This window comes from Falco biarmicus, chromosome 2, assembly GCF_023638135.1.
Source record: "Falco biarmicus isolate bFalBia1 chromosome 2, bFalBia1.pri, whole genome shotgun sequence".
NCBI classification, from domain to species: Eukaryota; Metazoa; Chordata; class Aves; order Falconiformes; family Falconidae; genus Falco; species Falco biarmicus.
This window is the reverse complement of record NC_079289.1, coordinates 75,566,482-75,589,367: the sequence shown is the minus strand read 5'-3', so window position 1 is coordinate 75,589,367 and position 22,886 is coordinate 75,566,482. Positions and strand designations below refer to the sequence as shown.

Sequence of the window (22,886 nt, the reverse complement as noted above, 5' to 3'; positions counted from 1 at the left end):
CCGGGCGCCGCCGAGCCCGCTCTCGCACCGAGGCGGTCAGCGCGCACGGAGCGGGGCCGCGGGGAGGGGGCGGCCGGGCTCCCTCCTCACCTCCAGCGGGACGCGCCTGCGAGGGGCGGGCGGGTGGCCCCTTTATTGTGCATAAGGGTAACTCAAGGCGGTGTCTCTTCCTTCCCTCACCCCACCGACCCCCCAACCCCCATCGATGTCTCGGCTGCCGGCCCCGCTCTCGGTAGGTCAAACAGGGCGGCAGCTGCCAGGCGCTGCGTCCCTGACGCTGTAGTCCGCCCAGCGGCGCCGCCGCGCAGCCTGCTGGGCCGCGTAGTCTAACACGCTGCCGGGGGCGCCTGCTCCCGCCTCCTCACGTGTACCGAGCGGCAGCCGCCCTAGCCAATCCCGCTCCGCTTTCCTTCTGAGTGGGGGCCTCCGTGGCCAATCACGAGCTCAAGCGGGGCCGCTCTGGACGTCCGAGCTAGGAGTGCGGCGTGGGGGCGGTGCCCGCCCTGTCTGCAGGGCGCTGAGGTGGGAGCGCGGCGGAAGTAACGGTTTGTCATGGCAACTGCCGGTTGCGGCGTGGCGGCGCTGCGTGGGGGTCGCCGGTGCGTCGTCTCGGCTCCGGGGGGCTCTTCCTGCTGGCGGCCCTGAGGCGAAGGAGGCTGGATGTCTCGGGTGGGGTCGGAGCCCCTCAGTTTGGCGTCGTCTCCGCGCAGGTTCCTCCGCGCCTGGCCCTCGGCAGGCACTGAGGAGCTGCTGCGGCGCCGCCGTGTCACGGTGCGGAGGCAGAGGCGGGCGCTGTGAGGCACTGGCTTCTCCTCCCGCGCCGAGCTGCTCTCCGGTGTAATAAACCACCGGAATAATAGCAGTGGGGTGGCGGTGGCACTAACGGAAGCGGGCGCTGGTTGGCAGCTGCCCTCGGGGAACGGGCGGGTGCTGGGGCCGGGGCGCGCCGAGTGCCGGCCGGGGCGGCCGGTACCTGCGGGGCTGCCCGGGGTGGCGCCGGGGCCCGGCCCCGGCTGCGGCTGCTCCACCCGTCTGCAGGGGCGGAGTGCCTCAGGGCGGCCCCTTCAACCCCGGGTGGCCCCTGAGGTGTTAGTGCCGGCTGCGAGAAACAATGGCTGCATGGGTTTCTGCCTCCCTGCTCTGTGCTTTTCTTTTTCCTGCGACTTGGAAAGACCTCTTTTCTTATTTCTGTTCTCTCCAAAAGGCTCTTGTTTGTTGATGACAACATACACCAAGCTGTGAGAGGAGACCAAAAACCCAAGTGGTGATTTTTAGTGAAGTGGTATGTAAGGTTCCTATATCGCCCTTTGCGCTGCCTTTCTTTGAGCTAGTCAAATTGTGTGCCTTCCAGCCTGGGTGGCAAGCAACCCATTTACTGCATTGGGCCACCAACTGGTAAATCCTGCGTATCATTCATTGCCTTTTGCTGTACATCCTCAGTCCCTAGGATTTGCTATGTTATGGTCAACAATACTGATGTAACCTGTTGCAGGTAGCACCATATCTTGCCTTTTCTGTTGATCTGGTTTAGAACTTATGTGTTGGAAGGACTTGTAGGCCCTGTGTTGTTTGCAAATGTTTGCTCTATACATACTGCATGTGTTACAGTTTGATTGCTGTGTCTTTTTCCAGATCACTATGAAGGCCTTGTATTGTCAGCAGAATTCACCTGGAGAGGAAATGACATTTGTCTTCCAGGAAAGAGTGAGTTCTGATTGTAATAGCACTGTTAGTCATTTAGTGGGAAAAGAGTGTTGGCTGAATTCCACAAGATAACTGAAACACCTAACTGTTCTGTAGACTTGAAAAAGAACTGGTGTAATCCTTGCACATACAGGCAGGTAAATGAAAGTAGGGGAGGTGTATTTTACCATCATCATGCAGCACTTGGCAAGACCGGTACTAGATTTCCCTGTGCTGTTTTGGTGTCCATATTTTAAAAACAAGTTTTGCAGGCATAGCAAATGAAACCTGGCTTCATATAGATAAAATCTCCTGGTTGGCTTTCCTGGTCACAGAAAAAGTAGAAATGTAGCTTAAGAAATTTATCGTTTGGAGTACTCCTACTGTTATTTTCTTTCCTCTTACATGTTCTTTGCTCTTAGCGAGGACTGAGATCACGGTGCAACATTTTTTTCAGAGGCACTAATAAGTCTCTAGCTACCTATTTTCCTACAGTTTAAAGGAACAACAAGATGACAACTATTTTTCTGTCAAATTTAGCTGAAACTATTGTGCTAAAGAGTCTTTGTCAGTTTGATCTAAACATTAATTGGATAAGTGTGTACACATGAGTTCGTGGCATAAAGCAGGCTATCAGTGACTATACATCGATGCAGTATGGGTGTCTGAACAGTAGATGCAAACCTGTATTCTTAAATCTTTTATAAGTACAAAATAAATTACTATCAATACCTATATATACCTGTGTAATATAGATACCTGGATATACCTATGCATATTACCTATGTAATATAGATACATAAATATACCTATGAGTCACTTATCAAAATGAAACAATATAGTGCTAGTGAGAATCAATCTTGCTTGAGCAGCTGCAAAATCCCAGTAGCGAAGCACATCTATTGAACCGCCTGAAGAGAAGGATGCAAAGACATGGGTGATTTTGATACAACCAAGGTGCATATTCATGGAGCAGTCTTAGATCTACTTAAACTGATTGTGAAATTGTGCTTTTGCTGAAAAGGTTTGTTCACCTTTCAGTGGCACATTTTTGTTCTCTTCGTTGTAATGGTTTTGGGAGTCATGCAGCTATTAGGTGAGATGGATCAGCTTATTTATCCAGGTGAAAACTAGTAATTTCTTGCAGGTTGGTTCACATCATTGTGATGACTCCAGGAGTGCTAGCTCCAACACAAAGGAGAGGATGGGAATGTGTAGATGTTGGCAACAAGTAAGCCAGGCAGTTGTGGTACAGTCTTAGGTAAGGTAAAGCCAATCTTGAAACTGCACTCCTGTGCATAGACTTGCCTATTTAAATCTCTTTAGACAGAAACTAAAGGTGTTAGTTACACTGCAGGTGTCAGTGTAATGACCAGCACTATGGAATCCTCATCTTAAATAGAAATAAATATTGAAAAAACTGAGGGAAAAGAAAGCCAGTTGGCTGAGGAGACCTTAATAGAACAGAAGGTGAATAACGAAAAGTCAGCAGCTTAGATGAAGAATTTCCATAGCAAACCTTCCTTATATGATGCTTGGTCAATTCCTAACAATGGCATATTTTAACTGTGAAGGCAGGAACCAGTTAATAGCACAAACATTTCATTGTCTCTTTTTGTTCTTAAGACTTGTATTCTTTTATAAAGAAAAGCAATTTTATTATGTGTATTGTAGCAGTACTTAGGTTCATTGAGCTATGCGTACCAAAAGGATAGTTCTAAAAGACAATATAATCTTAAACTGACATAAATTATGTAAGTTCCTTAGATTCTAACTTTTTTTTTTTTTTTTAAACCAGAGATGTGGTATTTGTATAGTTCAACAGTTTAATGGCTCTTCTGTTTTGTGGAACAAAGAGCCAGAACCCACTTTGGTTTGTTTGAGGAGCAGGAGGTCAGTCTAACTGGCAAAATGCCTTGCAGTTTTAAAGGAACAGCATGTATTTAACTCAGCTGGGGTGAGAAAAAGTTCAGCTTAATATTCCTTGGACAGAGGTTACTGTTCATGTTGCTAAGCCTAGGAGAAAAGTAACAACTGTTTCTTGGGAAGAGTTTAAAAAAAAAATCAAAGAAAGCTTACATTCTTACGAAGCTTAACTTCAGAAGTAGAAACAAAGTGCTGTTATGACTCTCTGATAGGTGTTTCACTTACAGTTCCAATAGACGTCTACACTGCAGACTACAGTATAACATGGAAATACATTTTTGCCTCCAGTACCTGAGGGAGCTCTTCAAGAGCTGTGTAACGTCAGCAGTCCAGCACTCAATTTGGCTAATTAGATACTTTAAAGTAGCAGTACTCAACTACTTCATTTCAGATATCAATCCCAAAACCAAAAGTTGAAATAGTAAGGGGAAGCTTCATTAGCAGAACACTATGGTATGTGAGGTAGCCATACTTTGTAGGAGTTAACACCAATTCTTATCTGTGCTGTTTCTTTGACATCTGGACTACTTGATTATTTACCTCAGTAAGTTTGTCAGTACAGTATGTCTGACATTTATGTCAAAATTCTCTTAATATTCTCTGTCATCCTTGCAATATAGTTTTAATATTGAAGATCTGTTAGACAGACATTAGGGATAATTACATACTAAAGTTGTTTCAAATAAAGGTGTGATATTTAAGTTGCAGAAAAAAAACCAACAGAAAAATAACGTCAGTGTCTGTTGAGTTTTAGTAAGGTCTAGCAGTCGGTTTGTAATAGTAACATACATGCACTCAGAATGGTGTTGTAAATCCATTGGAGTATCAGTTCCCTTTTCATTGAAAAAAAAAATTTTTGTTCTGACTACAACACAATCTAAAACAAAGACTCTGTGGAAAAGTGCTTTCAAGAGTTTGAGGGGATCCTACTAGCACATTCATGTTGCATTATATAATGTAACATCTGCACATTTGTCCTAGGAAGACCTTCCTCCTACGAGAGACAATGATGTGAAAGTACAAGTTAGAGCCTGTGCACTGAGCTGGATAGATACAAAGGTATTTGCTTATTGTTTTTATAAAACCTACAGGTGTTTACAGTTTTTGTTGAAGATCTAAGCCAGGGTATTGGCACAATTCCATTTATGCCATCTGAGGATATAGCTTTACTGCTGAGAAAGAGGGCACAGGATTGATGTGGTATTCTTGCATATCTCTTTAAATAAAAAGCACCTGTAATTCAGTTCCTAACTTACAGAGAAGGATCAGTTGTCATTTGTGAATTTTCTTACAGTAAATCCCTTTTATCTTCCTTTGCATACTGACTTGAAGTCACAGTTTGGCTTGCCTGTTACTAACTCTATTTTTTTATATGCTTCTAAATTTAAATAGGGAAAATCAGTGCAAAGGTTTTAATATTAAATAAGGAACATGTGTACTTTTTTTCCCTGGGTAACATTTTGGTAATGGCCCAACTTTCTTACTGTGAATATCAAACACTGTAAGATGATAATAAATATGCAAATTTTGAACCTTAGTAAGAATGTTGTAACCATTATTTTTGTTTAGCTTCTGTCAGAAATTAAACTGGAGAAGGAGCTTCTACCTGTTGGTCGAGAAATTTCTGGAGTTGTATTGGAAGGTAAGTTAATGTAATTGTCTTGTGAGGGTATGAAGCAAGAATCAAGGTCTAGTAATCCAGAACAAATAAATACTCTTTGTATGCTACACCTTTAATAGTAGGAACTATTTGCTTTCTTAATGAGGCTTCCCCAAGTCAGTAAAATGCTGAAATGAAAGTAAAAAAAGGAACTGGACTGTAATTGCTGCATATCTGTTCAGAGTTTAAAAAAAAATTAAAAATGCATGGCAGCTTTCTAAATAAAATATACTGAGATCTTAAGATATTACCTGCATCCTGCACATGCTATAACCATTTTTAATTTATTTGTAAAAATCATTTGTTGGAATAGTAAAGACAAAATAACACTCAGGAATCTCGGCAATGATTCACTGGCATCTGCACCTTTGATGTGTAGTTTAAAGCCTGGATCTTTCAAACACACATACATGTGTGTACTTGCATGTAAGTGGTTGTGGATGGGATGCCAGAGTTTAGTGAATCAAACATTTGGGTTTGGTATGTGCACATTTAATAGGAAAAAACTTTTTTTTTCAGTAGCAGGGTATATTTTTAGGTTTGTGAGCTAGTAATAAACAGTGCTTTCAAATTTAAAGACTTATCTTCATAACTTCTCCTTTTTATATATTCTTCATGAGTTGGAAGAAAGGTGACCTTCTTTCAGCCGGGTGATGAAGTGGTGGGTAAGTTAATACTTGTTTGCCTTATCAACTAGCACAATTAGCAATATCTTTATAATGAATGGCTGAAGTTATAATCATCGCTAAAGCTACAGTTTGACATATATTTTCAAAGATTCAATTAGTGTCACATGAATAAACTCTTACAAATGAGAGTTCTATTCTAGAAGTGTTTTCGTAAGGAAGCTTTTTGGTATAAGAGTGGAAGTTCAGGTCCCCAGCTAATGTAATCTGTCATATTCCTTATTCATTCACCAAATCCTTATGAATATATCCCTGGGTCCAATTAGCCATTGGAGTGAGTGTTCTAAAGGCAACCATCTGAGTACATACACAATTATTTGTATTTATAACATATCTTAATGTAATTGATAAGTATCTTTTGATTTCTGTGGATGATACAAAATCTAGGCTTACTTCCTGCCTTCTTGAGGATGATATAAAAATATGTTTTTAACTGCTAGTGATGAATCTCTTCTTCAAGCATACTGAAGACTGTTTAGTTTCTTTTAAGTCATCTCAATTCCTGTTTGAGTAAAGAACTCAAGTGTCCTAAATTTAAACATGCAAGTAGATTCACCAGTTCTGCTTGATTTTCTGAGTTGCCAAAAGCAACGCATGTACTCAGGTGTTTTGCTAAATACAAGGCCACATTGAAAAAGAAACAGTTTCAAGCTGCTAGTTTTCCAGAATCTTAATTTTTACTGCACATTAGAGTTCTTGAAAGGGAACTTGTTTCCCCCCTAACTTAACTGCAGGGAGTCTGTGCTTTGTGATTCTGCTATGACATTATTGTCAGAGAAACCCATCAGAAGGGCAAGTGGTAATCACTGTTTGTTTGTAAAACAGACTTTCAGGTCAAAAATCACATGGAAAGTGTTTGGGGGTTTTCTTTTCGTGGTAAAACTTGGGCAGACCTTTCATATCATTAGCTTAAATCTAATGGAATGTGTGGATTATTGTTATTTATTCACCACAGAAGGTGTAGTCCTTAAGTTGGGAATTAATATTCTATTTTATGGGGTACAGAAGTGGCCTTGCTTTGTTATATAAAGTAGAACAGTTACGGCCAGGCATTTCCTGATCTTGCATATGAATTAACTTCAAACTATGAATAGTATCATTACTGTGAACAGTATTGCTCATTTCATTAAATATCTTACTGACATATGCTGCATCTGTTGAATATTTTAAAATAGTATTTGTGTTTCAATCCTTCTGTTGTAGCTGAAGGAATACAGTTTCGGGAAGTAGTTAGGGCAAAAAAAACCGCTTTGAAAATATGTCATGAAAATATGAAAAGACTTGAGAAATCAAAGTTACATTCTAAGTGGCTGTTGGAGGGTTGGATTTTTTTGTGCATTAGGACTTCATTCCATTCTTGTTAGTTCAAATACAGAATAAGTAGTTTGAGTCAGCTGAGCTTCCTCAGAGTAAATCTGACATTAAGGGAACGGAATCTCTACTTCAGTCATAAAGACACAGATGCATTTTGTTTGAGACTTACGTTGTCTGTGTTTTTTTATTCTTGAATACTGATGTTTGCAAATGCAGGTACAGAAAAGTCAGAATTACATGTATGGAAGTAGGAAGATGAAGAAAACAGCATTAAATATTTTTAGCCCTAAAAGAAAGAAACCGCACTTCTTTAAATACTGAAATCTCATAGCATTCCCTTTCAAACAGCTGTTCAATCTTATGTGTCCAATATGGATGCTATAAAGACAGAAGATAGGAGTGAAATATTTCTATTATGCTAAATCTTTCCTAACAAGCACGCTTCCCAGTTACTATTGCTGTAAGTTTATCCACAGTTAATTAATGAGTGGATTTAAAAAGAAAATGAACTATTGCCAAATTATTTGGTTACTTGTGTGCTTAATAACATCAAACTGTCACAAAATGTACTGTATCTCAAGTTATAGTCAGTTTTACTTGTTGCTCTCAGAATCTTTTAGCAATCAATTATGCCATGTTCCTCATTAAAGTAAGTGCAGGGAAAAATATTCTGAGAGTTCACTTGGCCACAAATACTTTGAGACATGAACCTAAATATAAACATACCTGCTTAGATTTAGGTGGTTAGCTAGTTCGCATGTCAGTTCTTCCACATGTCCTGTTACTGAATACGTAAATAGTCCAGTGCTTTCCTGGATTTGATTATGTGGAGTATATCTGGCAAGTACGATGAAAAATCTGATTTTGTACTTCTGTCAAATACTTGATGTGTGTAGCATGTATAAAATAAAAGTCTATACTTCATGCTGCGGCTTCCGTAAACATTATGAGGTATACTAAGAGGCATGGTTCTTTAAGATGCCATGTCTTTCCCTTAGTATAAGGACCATGGTTTTGTGAATGGTTTAGAGACCCTGAAATCAGTGGGAGTTGGCAGCAATGTACAATGACTCCTTGGAGCCTGTCTGGAGTGTTAAGAGATAAAGTGACTTGTTTCTGAACTTTTATGTCTGTCAGGAAAAGGAATGTCTTCATGTATTACTCATTCTGTGTTTTCGTTTTTATATAGTAAGGTGTTAGAATGCAGACTGGTTTAGGTGCCAAGGCTATTTTAGTTTACTATAAGGAAATTTTTCTTAACATTTGAAATACAGTAGTGTATTAATCATAAAAATCTGAATGGTGTTTTAGGACAGAAGAGGTGTTTCTTAGGGATATTCTTTCATACATGCTTGTATTTTGTATGCTAAGTTAAAGGGTTAGGGCAGGGGTCCTCAAACTTTTTAAACGGGGCCAGCGTGTGGATTAAGTGGCAGGCGGTCATCTGCGGCTGCTTAGTTTCCTCCCCCCCAACCCCCGGGGGGAGGGAGGTGGAGTGGGGAGGTTCTGTAAATACCGGGGGCCGGATTGAGGACCCTGAGGGGCTGTATCCGGCCCGCCGGCCATAGTTTGAGGACGCCTGGGTTAGGGCATGACTTAAGTTATGGAAGTAAGAGAGAATTAGTAGTGAGTAAGATAGTAAGAAAGTGTGTTCTGTTCTGAGATTCTTGCCCTTCTTACGTTATTTCATAATTGCACAATAGCTGCTGTAAATAGCTGCTTTAGAATTTTTACTGTTATACTATAGATAAACCCTTGAGAGGTCTGCAGATGTATAAAAGCACTGTAGGATAACCATTTTTTTATAGAAACTATGGAAGACTGGAAATAACAGCTAAATTTCCTGAGGATTTTAAGCCAAAGCCTTTGCTTTGGTCTAAATGGAGTATAAGATTTGGATGGGAGAAGAAAGAAAATGCTGTTTTACTGAGGATAGAGGGTACATATAGTCAGAAGATTGATCAAATACCAGAACCTGCTGTTCATGAATCTCATTCTTTGGCCAGTGGAGGAAATAAGCACTGTTATGAACAGGATGGATTTCTTCTTTTTATTTCTGCCTGTTCTGTTCACTTTCTCTGTTTCCCATGGGTGGGGCTTTTTTCCCTTCGATTCTTCTCTATTCCAACTTTTTAAAAACTTACACCCACACATTCTTCCTTGTTCTTCCTCTGCTTCTTTCTGTCCCTTTATTGCTGCCTTTACTAACAACACATGTACAGGCATCAGGATGGAAGAGTAGGAGTTATCTGCAGCACAGCTTGGTCTGTGTCCGTCTGCAATATGGTAGCTCAATTTTATTCTTTGTTAATCATGGCCCAGAGTAGAAACAGGAGCACTCATCAGAGGGAGAGCAGTGTGAAATGAGTTCAGACACGACCTGACAAAAATTAAGCATGCCAGTAGCAAAAAACACTCAGTAGTGTCCCCATTCTTTCTTTCCCCCAACCCCAAAATGCTGTTTGGAGCACCTTTGGAACTATCTTGTGCACTGTGCCCATGGAGATTACAGGCTGTTACCTTGCCAAGTTTTCTTAATTTGTCATAAACCTGAGAAGAGGGCAACTGAACCACAGACCAAGTGGGAATAGCCATTTCATTAGGAGCTTGTTTGTAGCATATGCTTCTTTGAAATTAAAGTCTATGCTCAATTGTTTTTTTCAGGAATTTTGCCCCTGGATTCTGAAGAGTCAGGTCTTTGTGAAGTTATTCTAGTTCATGAGCATTATTTGGGTATGTAGTTCATATATTTTACTAATTTTTGTATTTACTATATCTTCAGACTTCAGCTTTTCTAATAGGCAGCTAATTAACTTGGACCTCTGGGCAAACTTGTTCTTTATAGCTTGTTCTGAAAATATATATATATATATACACATATATATTCAGACATTCTGTTTACTTAACCTGTTCATAGAAGCTTTGAATACTGTGTACTCTCAAGGGCTTTTTCTTTGCTGTTACTGTTTAATGGGTTATGTTTTGCCTGCACCACACAACCACCACCACCCCCTTCCGTTGTTGTTGCTTCATTGTCTTTCTACTTTTTCCTCATTTCATCTCTCACAAAACTAAATGAGGAAAAAGGCAACTTTTTCCTCATTTTGACTCAATCCAGGAGCATCAGTTGTGACCAGACTAACAGATGGGATAAAATTAGCAGACTAGAAGCTGGAGAAAAGAACTTTCAGGGTATGAGAATCAGGGAAAACCTGGCATTGAAACATTCTTTTCAATTGGGAGTTTCCAGTTTGCCCTTTCTGGCCATAGAGTGCTTTAATATGTAGAATACTACATTTTGGAATCTCTGTGCCTCTCCCAGTAGTTCATTGTGTTACTTGGAGTAAACTACTCTTTTGCTCAAATGAAACTCATTTGTATTGTGTTTCTGTGACTGTCCATGAATTCAGCCTGTGTAGTTATGAGGTGACTGCTTCAAATTTGTTTATACCAAAACTGAATATCTAATTCTATTGCATAAAATATGATAAAATATCCTCTCCGTGTATTTTTAATATATATGAGAAGTAAACGAGTATTATTTATATTGACTTGTTTGAAGGTGAAATCTTCCTGACAGTTTTTGCAAACTAAGTCATGGACTCATGGAGAAAGAAAAAATAAGGCTTATTCTTTCTAACACTTACAAGTACAAATCAAGCAAAATGAAATCTAGAGGTCTCTGCTGCCTTATCACTAGTTACAGTAACTATAGGCAGTAAATATCTCTGACTTTATATTACCTGCAGTAGCTTACTTCGTACTAAGTAGTATGAAGTGGCACACAAAGTGATGACCCCTAGAATTCATTTGCAGCACACTGATAAATGATTGCATTGCTTATGTTGTTTTATAGCTTCCCTGATTCAAGCTAAACTGCCAATTCTTATGCTTAAAGGGACAGACCAAACTTTTCCAGTCTTTCCTTTCTAGTGTGCCTCAAGAGGATTGCGCTTACTTACTGTGGTTCTGTGCTAGACTTTCAGCTAGGCTGTGATGATTTTCTAGCTTAATATCAAGGTCTATGCTAAATCATGTAAATGGCTTACATTAAAAATGGTGTTTGAGCTTCTGATTTCTAGTTAACAGAATACTTCATTAACATTACCTCCCTTTTAAGCCCATGAATCGAATGGGAAAACAAGTGTCTTCTATGTAGAGACAACAGAAAACGGATGACAAATAATGTTATCTTGATCTTTATCTCTCTTAAAATGTTGTATAACCTTCTGAAGCTGTTCATACCAATGGATTATGAAGTAGAAGATTCTAATTTATAGAGAAAGAGAATAAGCAACTCATGGGTTGGAACCCACGTTGTGTGTTCTTGTCAGAATTATCTTGGTGAAAAGGAGAAGAGCTCTTCAGATCTTTTCTGTCAGGAGGTTATGGTAGGGAGTGTGTGTCTCTTTTTTTACAGTTTAAATACTGTATTTGTATTTGAACTTGCTCACAAGAATGGTGCAGAAGTAAACTGATTATTCTTGCAATAATTGCTTTTTCCATTTTGACTCTATGTAGCTGACCTAACACTGCCATGAGCCACAACATTGGAGTATTGCCTGTGTGAACTAGATTATAATTACACCTGTAGACTATTTGATTTGTATAATTTTCTTTCGTTTTAGAAATTGGTGAAGTCTAAAAAATAGTGAAATGTCAGGGGCTTGCTGCTATTTTTTTCCCCATCTGTTTTGTTTGTTTATTTGTTTTTTCCCCTAAACTTAGTTCGTAAACCAGAAAAAGTTTGTTGGGTTGAAGCAGCCGGGACTGTTCGTGATGGTGTCCGAGCATACACAGCTTTACACTACCTTTCCCAAGTCTCTCCTGGAAAAACTGTCCTTGTAATGGATGGAGCAAGTGTAGGTAACAACTGTGCAGTAATAATTTCAGAACAGAAAGATTACCTCTGCCATAAATAACTGTCTTATCACCAGAACAATTGGATTTCTTACAACATGCTACACTTAAGTCTTGTATTTTATTCCTGGCAGCACCCTTATGCTTATATGGATTAATAGGAAGGGCCCTCCCACGTAAGATACTGAGCCAAGAATACAGTCCTTTACATGTTGTGCGGGTAGTGGAGAGAGGTGATTCTTTTCTGGTGTTTTACATTGACATAGTTCTACCTTAAGCCCTCAGGTATAACTGGAGGAAAGTGCCTTGATTTTCTTATTCCTTTCCCACCACTGCTTTTTAACTTCTCTTAGATATAAATAATTTCATTTGCATTACTGCAGTCTTTATTGCTAATGAAGATGTGGAGCTTGCCCTAGCCAAGATTCGTTAATGTAAATGTGGCTGGGGCTTTTTCCTTGGTAGCACTTCTTCCTTCAACAAGCAAGCCCCCAAGCTCCAAGTTACAATTGCAGTTATGGTGCTTGCATTATTGAAAGTAGAATCTGAGCTCTTTTGTTGAAAAGGAGAACTAGTTAATTACTAAAAGTTTGTTCAGAGCTTCCCAGTTAATGAAAAGACTTTTTTTGGCTTTACTTAGAGCAGAAGCAGATCTGTGAATATCCAAATCCTTGGTTCAGATGTGTTTTGTTGAAGGACTAAGTTTATTTCTGGATACTCTCCTGAGTTCTCCTGAATGTCCCTTGCAATATAATCTTTCTTAATTGGCATCACGTTGTTGCTGTAAATAAATTCATCTACCTTTTTTCCTCTGCAGCCTTTTGGTACAATAGCTATTCAATTAGCACAACATAGAGGAGCTAAAGTAATCTCTACTGCATACAGTCTTGAAGATAAGCAATACCTGGAGAGGCTTAGACCTCCTGTGGGTAAGTTACATTCTTCAGTGCTAAAGTTTACACTAAGGAGTGTCTCAAAATATTTTTTTTTTTCTTTTTAGAGATGTATTTCAGTAGCTGAAAACTGAAATACAAATCTGTAAATAGTCTAAATAGTTTTAAAACTTGCTCTGTACTCCATAGGTATTTAATTTCTGGTTTAGGTGTATTTAATGGCATTTTTATTCTTCATTTAAATTGTTGCAATTTAATTGACTGTCTCTTGGTACTTTCCAATAGTGCTTGAGTACTGGCTTTTGGCCCAACTACTCAAGATGTCTCTTCATTTTATAAAACTGTTGCTTGTGAACAAGAAAGCATTACTAAATCACCAATATATCACAGTATGTGATCTAGGTACCTGAGAAAGAGTTCAGGTGTAATCACATACTTGAGATAACAGTATTCATCAGACTCAAATTAGTTCTAATAGTATTTTGTCAAGCTGCATGGCAGCCCAGTTTCAAGTACTGTCATAACTAGCTGGATGTCCAAATGCTCTTCATTTTTCTATTTCCTAAATGAGCTTTGCATTAGACTTAATACTTGCATTTATCTATGACTTCTTCCATCTCTTTGATACTTAAGTCTTTGGGGATTTTTCCCTGGAAGTAACAATGCTGTTTGGACTGTGGCAAAGTACTCTATGTTGAAGCTACTAGCATCTTTGCCAATCAAACATTTTCTTATTTCAGTGTTGCAAAGTGGAGGAAAGTAGAATATTTCTTTATTATTTTAAAATAAAGGATGGCATTGCAAAGTCCTGTTTTATTGCAGTCTATGAACTTTGCTGTACAGTGAACAAAAGGTTAAAACCAGTGTCTGATATTTCCTCCTCAAAATGCAAAGACTGTCACAGTATAATCATCAAGTTTATTTTTCAGTGTGTTATTTTTTTATTGTCATTCAAAGAAGTATATGTAAGAGTAGCTGGGTCTCTTGTAAGACTGCCTTTGTGGGAGAAATAATTGTGTAGTCGTTATCACATCTACATATATTACAGTCATATCAGCCAAAATATATATGCATTAAGATGAGATCTGATTAAAAAGATAATGTCAAAGTTAACTGTCTGTGACTCTGACTCCTTTCTCCTTTGTTATTTTGCATAGTAATATTGTTAGCAATCTTGGCTTTCCAAATTGAGAACTAGAGCAGTTTTCAAATCTCTCTTGATCTTGGTGACTCACTAAAACCAGGCATTGCTGATATGCAGGTGCACATAGTATTGTCCTTGTGTTCTCCCGGCTGACTCAAGAATAGTAAACTAGCAGAGGGATGAAATAAGCCAGAGAGCTGCTCTTTAGACACAGAGAGAACAGAGTTCTTGTGAATTTTGATTCCTTTCTGGCTCCCAAGAACAGAACTGGCAGTGGAAGCACAGAGACAACACAGTGTGCATGTGCATTCTGGGGCTGCACGTTCACACACATCTGCAGTGCTGGGGAGTGATTCACTTCCAGCCTACCAAGTGAGTATTTAGCTCTTCAGTAGTGGCTTTGCAGTGCTGATAATGCAGCAGGAAGTGGAGTGTCGTGCAGAGAGGTTATTACACAAGAGCAGGGAGAAAGGCGTTTCTTCTGCTGCCTGAACTTAATGATCTTCAACAGGGAACTGCAAAGTGTTGTGTTGGGAACGTAATCATTACTTCTAAGACGTGGCAGGCTTATTTCTCTAGATTTTTATATTGTCTCCACAAAAAAAGCTGGTTTTCTGTTTTCTTATTTCAAAAGTCTTTGTTTAGCGTATAAGTAGACATTACAGACATAAGAACATAAAGCATTTTTGTGAATGCGGCTGATGCGTAGAGATTTGTTATGCCAGCTGTTACAGGGTGAAGGGAGTAAATACAAAAGACCTAAAACTTCACTTTGTAATGTTTTATGGGTATATTTTGCAAAGGATATGAAAACTTAACTATTAGCTAAGAAAGGACTTTGCAATTAATGTTATTCCTGTCAGCACATATGCCAAGGAACCCGAAGTCATATTTATATTTACTTTTTGGTGCTGTTTTGAAGTTATATGAATGTTAATACAAATAAATGCACTAAGTAAACCAAGTGTAGTTAGCTATATCTAAGCTGGTTTCTAATGTCTATGGGTGTAGGTTTTTTCAATTTTGTACTTGTTTAGTGGGTTTTGTTTAGTTTTTTTATCAGTTGTCACTGAGCAGCAATTTGTGTTATCAGTGTATGGCATAACTAGCTGCTTCATAAAATAGCTGAAATAGCCATCTCTTGCACTGAAAAGGCCATTGCTTATATGGGGGGGGAAAATTTAATTGCAACCTCAAATAAAGAGCTATCACCTGGGTACAGCACTAAAAAGAGAAAACAGGGTTAAAACAAAAAGCCACTGATTTTGCATTTTCGGGTTTTTCATTGTTGTTGGGAAGTTGTGGGATTTTTTTGGTTGTTTTGTGTTTTGTTGTGTTTTGGTTTTTAATAAATATGATTCCAGTGCCTGAAGTAGAAGTTCTTGTTAATGTTTAAGGATTCATATTCAGACCAACAGCATGGGGTCTTTGCATATCTTCAGTAATCTCTGGAGTAAATATAATAATAATATGAAGGAGGGGATTATAACAAATTTTGAAATTTTAATGCCCACATTTCAAACTAGAGACAGACTATTATATAAACAATGGGATGAGTTTCTGTTAGAGAACAGAAGAAAAAAATAGATATATTTCTCCCGTTCTCTAGATTACCTCATTTTTTTTTGTTTGAGGTTTTCTGGGGTTTGGGGTTTTGGGTTTTTTTTGGTTTTTTGGTTTCTTGTGGGTTTTTTATTCTTCAAAACCAATGCAGAGCTTTCAGTGGGTACATTGCTGGTAAGAACTCATCAGTGATCTCATGGCTTTTGAGCATATTCAATAAACCAAATAGCAGATCTTTTGTATGACAGTTTTTAAATTTTTGTAGCTGAATTTACTGCGTAAGAGTAAACTCTGGTAGCTGTGGAAATACTGGTATTTCTACTTCTCACCAAGAGTGAAAGGAGAGAGAAACCGAAGCCTTTTTGCCGATCAGAATAATGTTACTTTAGAAGTTGTGCAAGTCACAGAAGAAGAAACTGAACTAATTTACAAATGTTTTGTGAGAAATTTTGAATAAATGACAAAGGGTTATATAAAATTATAATTTGATGCTCTGCCTTTTCCACAGTGGAGAGAAATTGTTACAGGAATTTGCTAGGAAAGAAAGTGAAGAGGATTTTTAAGAGTACTGTAATAACTATTGTATTAAGTAGCAAAACTGGAAATGTTTGCTAAAGAGAAGATAGTCAAACTGATTATACTGTTGCCTTTCTTTTTGATAGTCAGGCTTTGAGTCTATTAAATCAGGATTATTCTCAAAAAGTAAAACTATTTGCAGAAATTTTATACCATGTCAAATTGCCCTCTTAAGAAAAACCTTTTAACTTTTTGACTGAAGAAACTAATAAGAAAAGGATATTATGGGATTTTATTTGCATATAGGGAATATGACTATCATTATTAATTTAATGTGACATCTCTATTAAATTGCAACCGTGTGTGTTCTCTTTAGCCAGATAATTTGACTTCAGTGAAAAAATTAAATGGTTGACCTAGGAATCTGAATGCATCTTGTGATTTGATTGGAAGGAAAAAAAAAAAAAAACCAACCCCAAAGCATTAACTGAGTATTTCTTCTTAATGACCATTTTCTTGCAATTTTTCTTCTCTCCTTCTTTCCCTGCGATTGAACTCAAGAAGGTATACGGCAGCCTTTAGTGGGTAAGTACACATTGCAAATTTGAGTTTAATCTGTTATGCTTTGGAAATATGACTTCAGATTTATTTGACATTATTTCAGTTACCGTTTTGTTGAGAAGTCTTTGGCCTCTTTAGTTTCTAAATGTTTATTCTACCTCGTAATTATGAAACAAAGCTAAAACCCGTAGCTACTACTTCCCTGCCCTAGTTATTCCTGAGTCTGTGATTTATCTTTATAACCATCTATAAATATATCATCACAGATACAAGAAGAAAATGTATTAGTGACTTCAGAACTATTTCAAGAACAGATGTAAATACTTCTGTCTAACTATTTAATGATGCAGAGAGCCATTTAGAGGTTAAAAACATCATGTAGAAAGTAATACAAGTTTATCTGGGCTGTGGATTAATAACAAGGTTACTAAGCATTCTTTTAAAGAAAAAAATGGATTTGACTTGCTGGAATCATAAGAAAATTCAAGTCAGTGCCTCATAATTCACTGAATTTGTGTTTTTACATGTTAACTTCTGACTTGCACTGGGAGACAGAGCTCCATGTCAGGGAGAATAGGTTTTTGTTTCCCTCGATGTGGAACTAAGAGAAAGGCTCTGCAAGGGACTGGAAGGAAGTGGTTATTTCTATGTCAAGTAAGGGAAGAAAGCTATGCTTGGAAAACTCTCCCAATACATGACTGCTATGGTTATTTGATTGGTAATTGCAAAGTAGGGAGATGTGAAATAATGTGTCTTCTTATGTTTTGGCCACTCTTTTTTTGCTTCAGTAACATGGCTAGTCACTCCAGAACTTGCTAGTTTTGAAGGTGCTTTCGGAAAAGTAGAATAGTAAAGAATGAACTTTACAGAAGGATTTCTAATCCTTACAGTGGCATAGTTTATCCTTTTTGGCCTACACAGACTTGTCAGTTTTAGTTCTGCATCAGTATAAAGTTCATACATATTTTTTGGTGTTGATCTTGCACTGCATTGGAAAATTAAAAAAACCCTGACTATTGGCTAGGTTTTTTGACTTAGCTGCAAACTTGCTTATGTAATACTTCCAGAAACGAGAAACTCTCTGTTCAGTTCTGCATCTAAGCTCTACATTTGTATTGTGGTTAACCAAATGTACTGCACTTTCTAGCTCGGGTGATAGATGTGTCAAATGGGAAGATAGATGTGGCAGAAAGCTGCTTGGAAGAAACTGGGGGCCTGGGAGTGGATATTGTTTTAGATGCTGGAGGTATGTAATTGGAAGAAAATCTGGTCTTCAGAGCACCATTGGGGGGGGGAGTTTATTATTATTTCTAGGTAATATAGGTGAAGGATCATCACCTCAAAAGATAACATTTAGTTGCTTGTTCGCATGCAATTTTATGTATCTATCTGTTCAATAGATCTCCTCAAGGAAGATCTTTTTAAGATCTCCTCATGTCACCCTCTAGTGGAAGCATCTAATACTGTTAGTCATCTGCTAAATTTATCTGAAATTTTCCTGTTTAAAACTGAAAAGAAACAATGTGTTTGAAGAGTAGAGCTGTGACATCAATGTTACATCAATTACGGTACCTTATTTTAATATAAAAATTATGCCGTAATAGCCAGTACTATCAACCTGTATTCTCAAACAATCATAATAGTCGTAAACTCTGAAGTTACTATTTTTAGCTGAAGTAACTGAGGAACTTCTTAAAGTTCTGCTGAATTAAAAGAAATATATATTGAATTTCCTAAATCTTCTACTTGAAGATTTACTTGAAGATCTACTTTCCTAAATCTTCTCATGTGACCAACAGCAAAATTTAGTTGTAGTGCTGTTCCAAACAGCCACCTTTCGTTGTGTGTATTCATATGCATACATTGCAAATTGTTTGTATCTGAAGACATAGGACTGTGAAGAATCCCAAGATAATGTGGGTTTCAGTACAGGAAGAGATGGATTTTTCATTCTGAATAGAGTTTTCTTCTGAGCTCAAATTAAATTTCTTCTCCCTGCTTCCCCCAGTGAAATTATATAGTGCTGAAGATGAATCAACTTCAAAATCACAGTTTCTGCCTCATAAGCATGATATCATTACCCTTCTTGGTGTTGGGGGACACTGGATAACAACAGAAAAAAATCTTCAGGTAAAGATCTTGTGTGAGTAAGGTTAGTTTGCACCACCGTATATTTATGGATGTGTCTGTGAGCTTCTGCTGTGGCCAAATGGTTCCTCACTGTTAAACAGTATCAGTTTTAAATAAAAAATTTCACATCCAGAAAATGGGAAGTATACAGCATTAATACTAAATGTTTTTATTTTCCTTTTGGACAGTTTTGGGGCTCTCTTCTCTGAGATGATAGTAAGTTATGTTAATAGCCTGGCTGTACTGCCAAATTTTAAAGGACCTATTTTGTCTAGCTTGGGGTATTAACCTGTTTGACAAGACAGAAAAATACTTAAAGCTGTAAATATTACAAGTTCGCTAAGTTTTAATGGACAGGAGATGGTTTTTTGTTTGTTTTAACCATCTATATAAAATAACCATTAAACCTTTATTTTTGGGTAGGAAAATGTAAATAACATTTTTCTTCTATTTGTTTAAGCTGGATCCTCCAGATAGCCGTTCCTTGTTTCTTAAAGGAGCCACAGTCTCCTTTCTGAATGATGAGATATGGAACTTGTCCAATATACAGCAAGGGAAGTATCTCTATATCCTTTCGATGGACATTTTGAATACTGACAGCTAATGTATGGAAATGCAACTGAGAAACCAACTAATAAAATTGTTCTTTTCTACTCAGTTATGTAACCACAGGCTCAAAGGTCAGCATGGTTAAGCATACAGCATAACTAAAATGTAACATGCACTCATGTTTTATTTAAGCTAGTCTCCACATGCCTTCTAAATACATGTCTACATACTTCGTTAAAAGCAGTGCTGAAACAGAAAAAACACATTCTGGAGAAAATGCAGTGTTTTGGTTCAAGACTGAACCAATTAATTGAAGATTTAATTCTTCTAAGTTTTTATATTATGCATTTGATGTCTGGGGAATTATTTTTTGTTCTTTTGGGCAGTAGATGGATCATCTGTAAATCTTAATGCTATTGGTTTAACCATAAAAGTTACAATATTTTGGCTTCATAACCTCTTCATCATTTGCAATGTTACATACATAAAATTTATTGAGCAAATATGTGGGTGTGGGAAGAGGAATGCCTCCTTCATTATTTGCATTACCTACATTTGGTCTTAGCAGCTAGACTCTGAGCTTTGTACTAGTGTGACAGTTTTCCGTGGACCACTTCAGGTAATGGAAGGTTTGTCTGTTTATGGCTTTAAGGACTCTCCCTGTTCTCTACTGCACTGCAGATCGAGATCTGCTGAATCACTTTTGCAGTTTAACAGAACAGCAGAGGCAGGTGAGGATTAAGTCATTATACTTGTGAAACGACTAACTGTGCTGCCAGGAAGTCCTCCCCTCCTCCACTGAACTGCAAAGTAGATTAGGCAAGGTCAGGAATACTAAGGAAATATTTATGGGATGCAGGTTATCATGAATCATTGTATAGTTTGGTATTTTGGTTGAATGCTTACTGAGTAGTTGTCCACATAAAAAGTAAGCTGACTAAACAAGTAAGATTCTTCTGTTGTCTCCTGGGGTATCTCTAATAACAACAGCATGTTTTAGCACAACAGGCTTTAAAGTTGAAAGGAAAAATCTGGTTTGATTTGTTTTTGGTTTTTTTTTAATCTGTATATCTTGTGAAATTCTTGAGCATATGGCATTAATATCATCTGAAGAAATCACAAGGGTGACCACTTTCAAAATTAATTGAGCTTCAAATATTAACCAGATTGCTCTTAAAATGAAGGAATGTTATTTTTTAGGTTTCATGTAAAGAGACTAAATACAGCCTCATCTGTTGCATTGACATGAATGCTAGTCAGTAACGCAAAGATCCCTTACAGATGCACAGTAGTGCTCCAAGAATTTACAGTCTCAGCTGTATTCCCAACTTTGTTTTGATTTTTACTTGAGATGTCTGTCTGAATGGTAGGGATAGTTAACTGGTACTGAAGTCTGTCATCATCATTCTGTACAAAAAATACAATTACCATTCTCACTGATTAATGTTGTACTAGTGTGGGCTGCACTTGTTGATCTTAACCCTTTTGCCTTATTTTTCTAAATTCCATTTTTCATATTTCATTTCTACTTACTGATGCAGGAAAGGACATTTTTGATATATATAAAAGTGCATAAATCTGATCTAAAGATTGAAATTAAGGTTAATTTTCATTTTGCATAATGTATCAGTACAGGGCTATTGCCAGCAAACGTGATTATAGAAGGATTTATCTGTAAATACATTGTTACCTTGACAATCCTTTTAGATACCCATCTTAGAAGATGTCATGGAGAAATTATCAAGTAGCATTTTCAGGTGAGAGATGTGATTATTATTGTTTTTTAATTATTATTGTTTATTTACATTTCTAATGTTGAATGAAAAAAATTATTGCGAGCACTGTGCTACAAATTTCTATTGGGATGCTTAGGAAAAGATGTTTCACAGTTTCTGTGGAACTGTTTATGGTCTATTTCTGTTTTTAATATAGCAGGCTAAGCACAAGGAAATTTGCTAACTCCACGATTATGCTGTATGTCAAAATTTAATAGAGGCAGCACATTCTTTTCTTGGTGGAGGAAGAGCATATATCTGGCTGCTCAGCAGTGTATCTGAGAAACGGTGTTGGCTGTAAAAGATGGTACTGTCTAATACTCCGCTAAGAGTGACAGCTTCACTAGATACGAAGATTCCCATAATAATGTGGGAATGGAAGATCCTTTCTCTAATGCAGGATAGCTGTACTGCTGTTGAGCAAAAACCTCACCATCTGGGTGGTTTTTTCCTCCCATAAGAAGGGGATCTTTTAATTAACTTCTGTTTCCTGTTTGCTGTAGGGCTCTTCCCTTGTTCTGTGAACGAAGCAAAGCTGTAGAAGTTTTATTCTGTTTAAAGAGTAAAGTTTACATACTGAAAGTAAAGTCTATAGCAGTAGTCCTGCAATATTTCTGTTTATCTGAGCATGCTCACCAGATGCTTCTGACATACTGTTCCATTTTAGGCCTCAACTGGATGAACCGATCCCATTGTATGAAGCCAAGGTTTCTATGGAAATAGTTCAGAAGAATCAAGCAAGAAAAAGACAAGTCATCCAGTTCTGACACAAAATTTTCTGATTTCTAAGCCTGTGGAAGACAAAGAAACGTAATGTATTTGAAAACTAAATTAGTGTACATTTTCAAATAGTTCTGTAACCAGAATTTAAAGATCTTTGTACCTCAACACAAATGGTTTCTGAAGCTCCGGTGACTTCAGGGTTGGGGTTTTTTTGATCCACTTGAGCAGAATGTTCCCATCAGCAACTTCTAAAGAAGCAGTCTTGACTTAGAAATTTTGTCTGCCCTGCCTCAATTACAAATGTCAGTAGCATCTACAGGCAAACTCAGTTGCTGTTGTTTTTCAACTGTAAGAAATTAAAGGAAAAAAAATAATTTTCTGGTGTTTTTTATTAGTCCTCCCTTCTCCAGCCCCCCTACCAATAGTCACCTTTACCTTTTTGTTTTTGACTGCATTGAAACTGAGTGCTCTCTGCCATACTCTTAAAGTATTTAATCCACATTTTAAATTGTTATTTAATTGAAAGACAGGCGAAACCATCAGAATTGGCAAGGATGCTAGAGGGGAAGGATAAGGTACTGACTGTAGGAGTTCTGCCCCCAAGCTGATTTTCTTCATTTTAGCAACCAGGCAGTAAACCTAGTAAATCTAGAGTCCATAAGCCAATACGATCATGTCATTGAGATGTTTGAGGCACTTTATGTATCTTGTTACTGTAATGTTATCTTTGAAATCTTTCCAGTAAGACCTTCCTACACTCTGCACTTCCACTTCCCCTTTTCCAACCTCAGTCCTATGCCTAGCACGGCTCAAATCTGTTTATCCAACATTCTCTATTACTGACATCTGCAAATCAGCAGGAGGGAAGGAACTGCTGTTTTTCTTTCTTCAAAGCATGTGGCT

General features: G+C 37.9%; 2 protein-coding genes across 9 annotated transcripts in view; one reads left to right on the top strand and one right to left on the bottom strand.

The window, feature by feature from the left end:
- ITSN1 (intersectin 1) overlaps positions 1 to 186 on the bottom strand; it is a 136,584-nt gene extending 136,398 nt beyond the window's left edge. Inside the window, exon 1 of the mRNA XM_056328932.1 lies at positions 91 to 186. The gene's annotated coding sequence lies outside the window, so the exon portion shown is untranslated. The remainder of the gene's footprint in view (positions 1 to 90) is intronic.
- CRYZL1 (crystallin zeta like 1) lies at positions 170 to 22,357 on the top strand. Of its 8 annotated transcripts, none has more exons than XM_056328941.1 (15): positions 170 to 232; positions 1,205 to 1,282; positions 1,633 to 1,704; positions 4,591 to 4,668; positions 5,179 to 5,252; positions 5,888 to 5,934; positions 9,934 to 10,002; positions 11,998 to 12,131; positions 12,947 to 13,058; positions 16,807 to 16,830; positions 17,954 to 18,052; positions 18,815 to 18,936; positions 19,397 to 19,502; positions 21,197 to 21,242; positions 21,928 to 22,357. In XM_056328941.1, exons 3-15 carry the CDS (start codon positions 1,639 to 1,641, stop codon positions 22,025 to 22,027), a joined length of 1,077 nt encoding a protein of 358 aa, XP_056184916.1. In that variant the 5' UTR covers positions 170 to 232; positions 1,205 to 1,282; positions 1,633 to 1,638; the 3' UTR covers positions 22,028 to 22,357. The 8 variants fall into 8 exon arrangements, with proteins under 8 accessions (XP_056184916.1, XP_056184920.1, XP_056184922.1 ...); XM_056328945.1 differs by lacking the exon at positions 170 to 232 and adding an exon at positions 472 to 545 and having other exon boundaries at positions 16,810 to 16,830; XM_056328947.1 differs by lacking the exon at positions 170 to 232 and adding an exon at positions 472 to 545 and having other exon boundaries at positions 19,397 to 19,505; positions 21,196 to 21,242.
- The last annotated feature ends 529 nt before the right edge of the window (positions 22,358 to 22,886 follow it).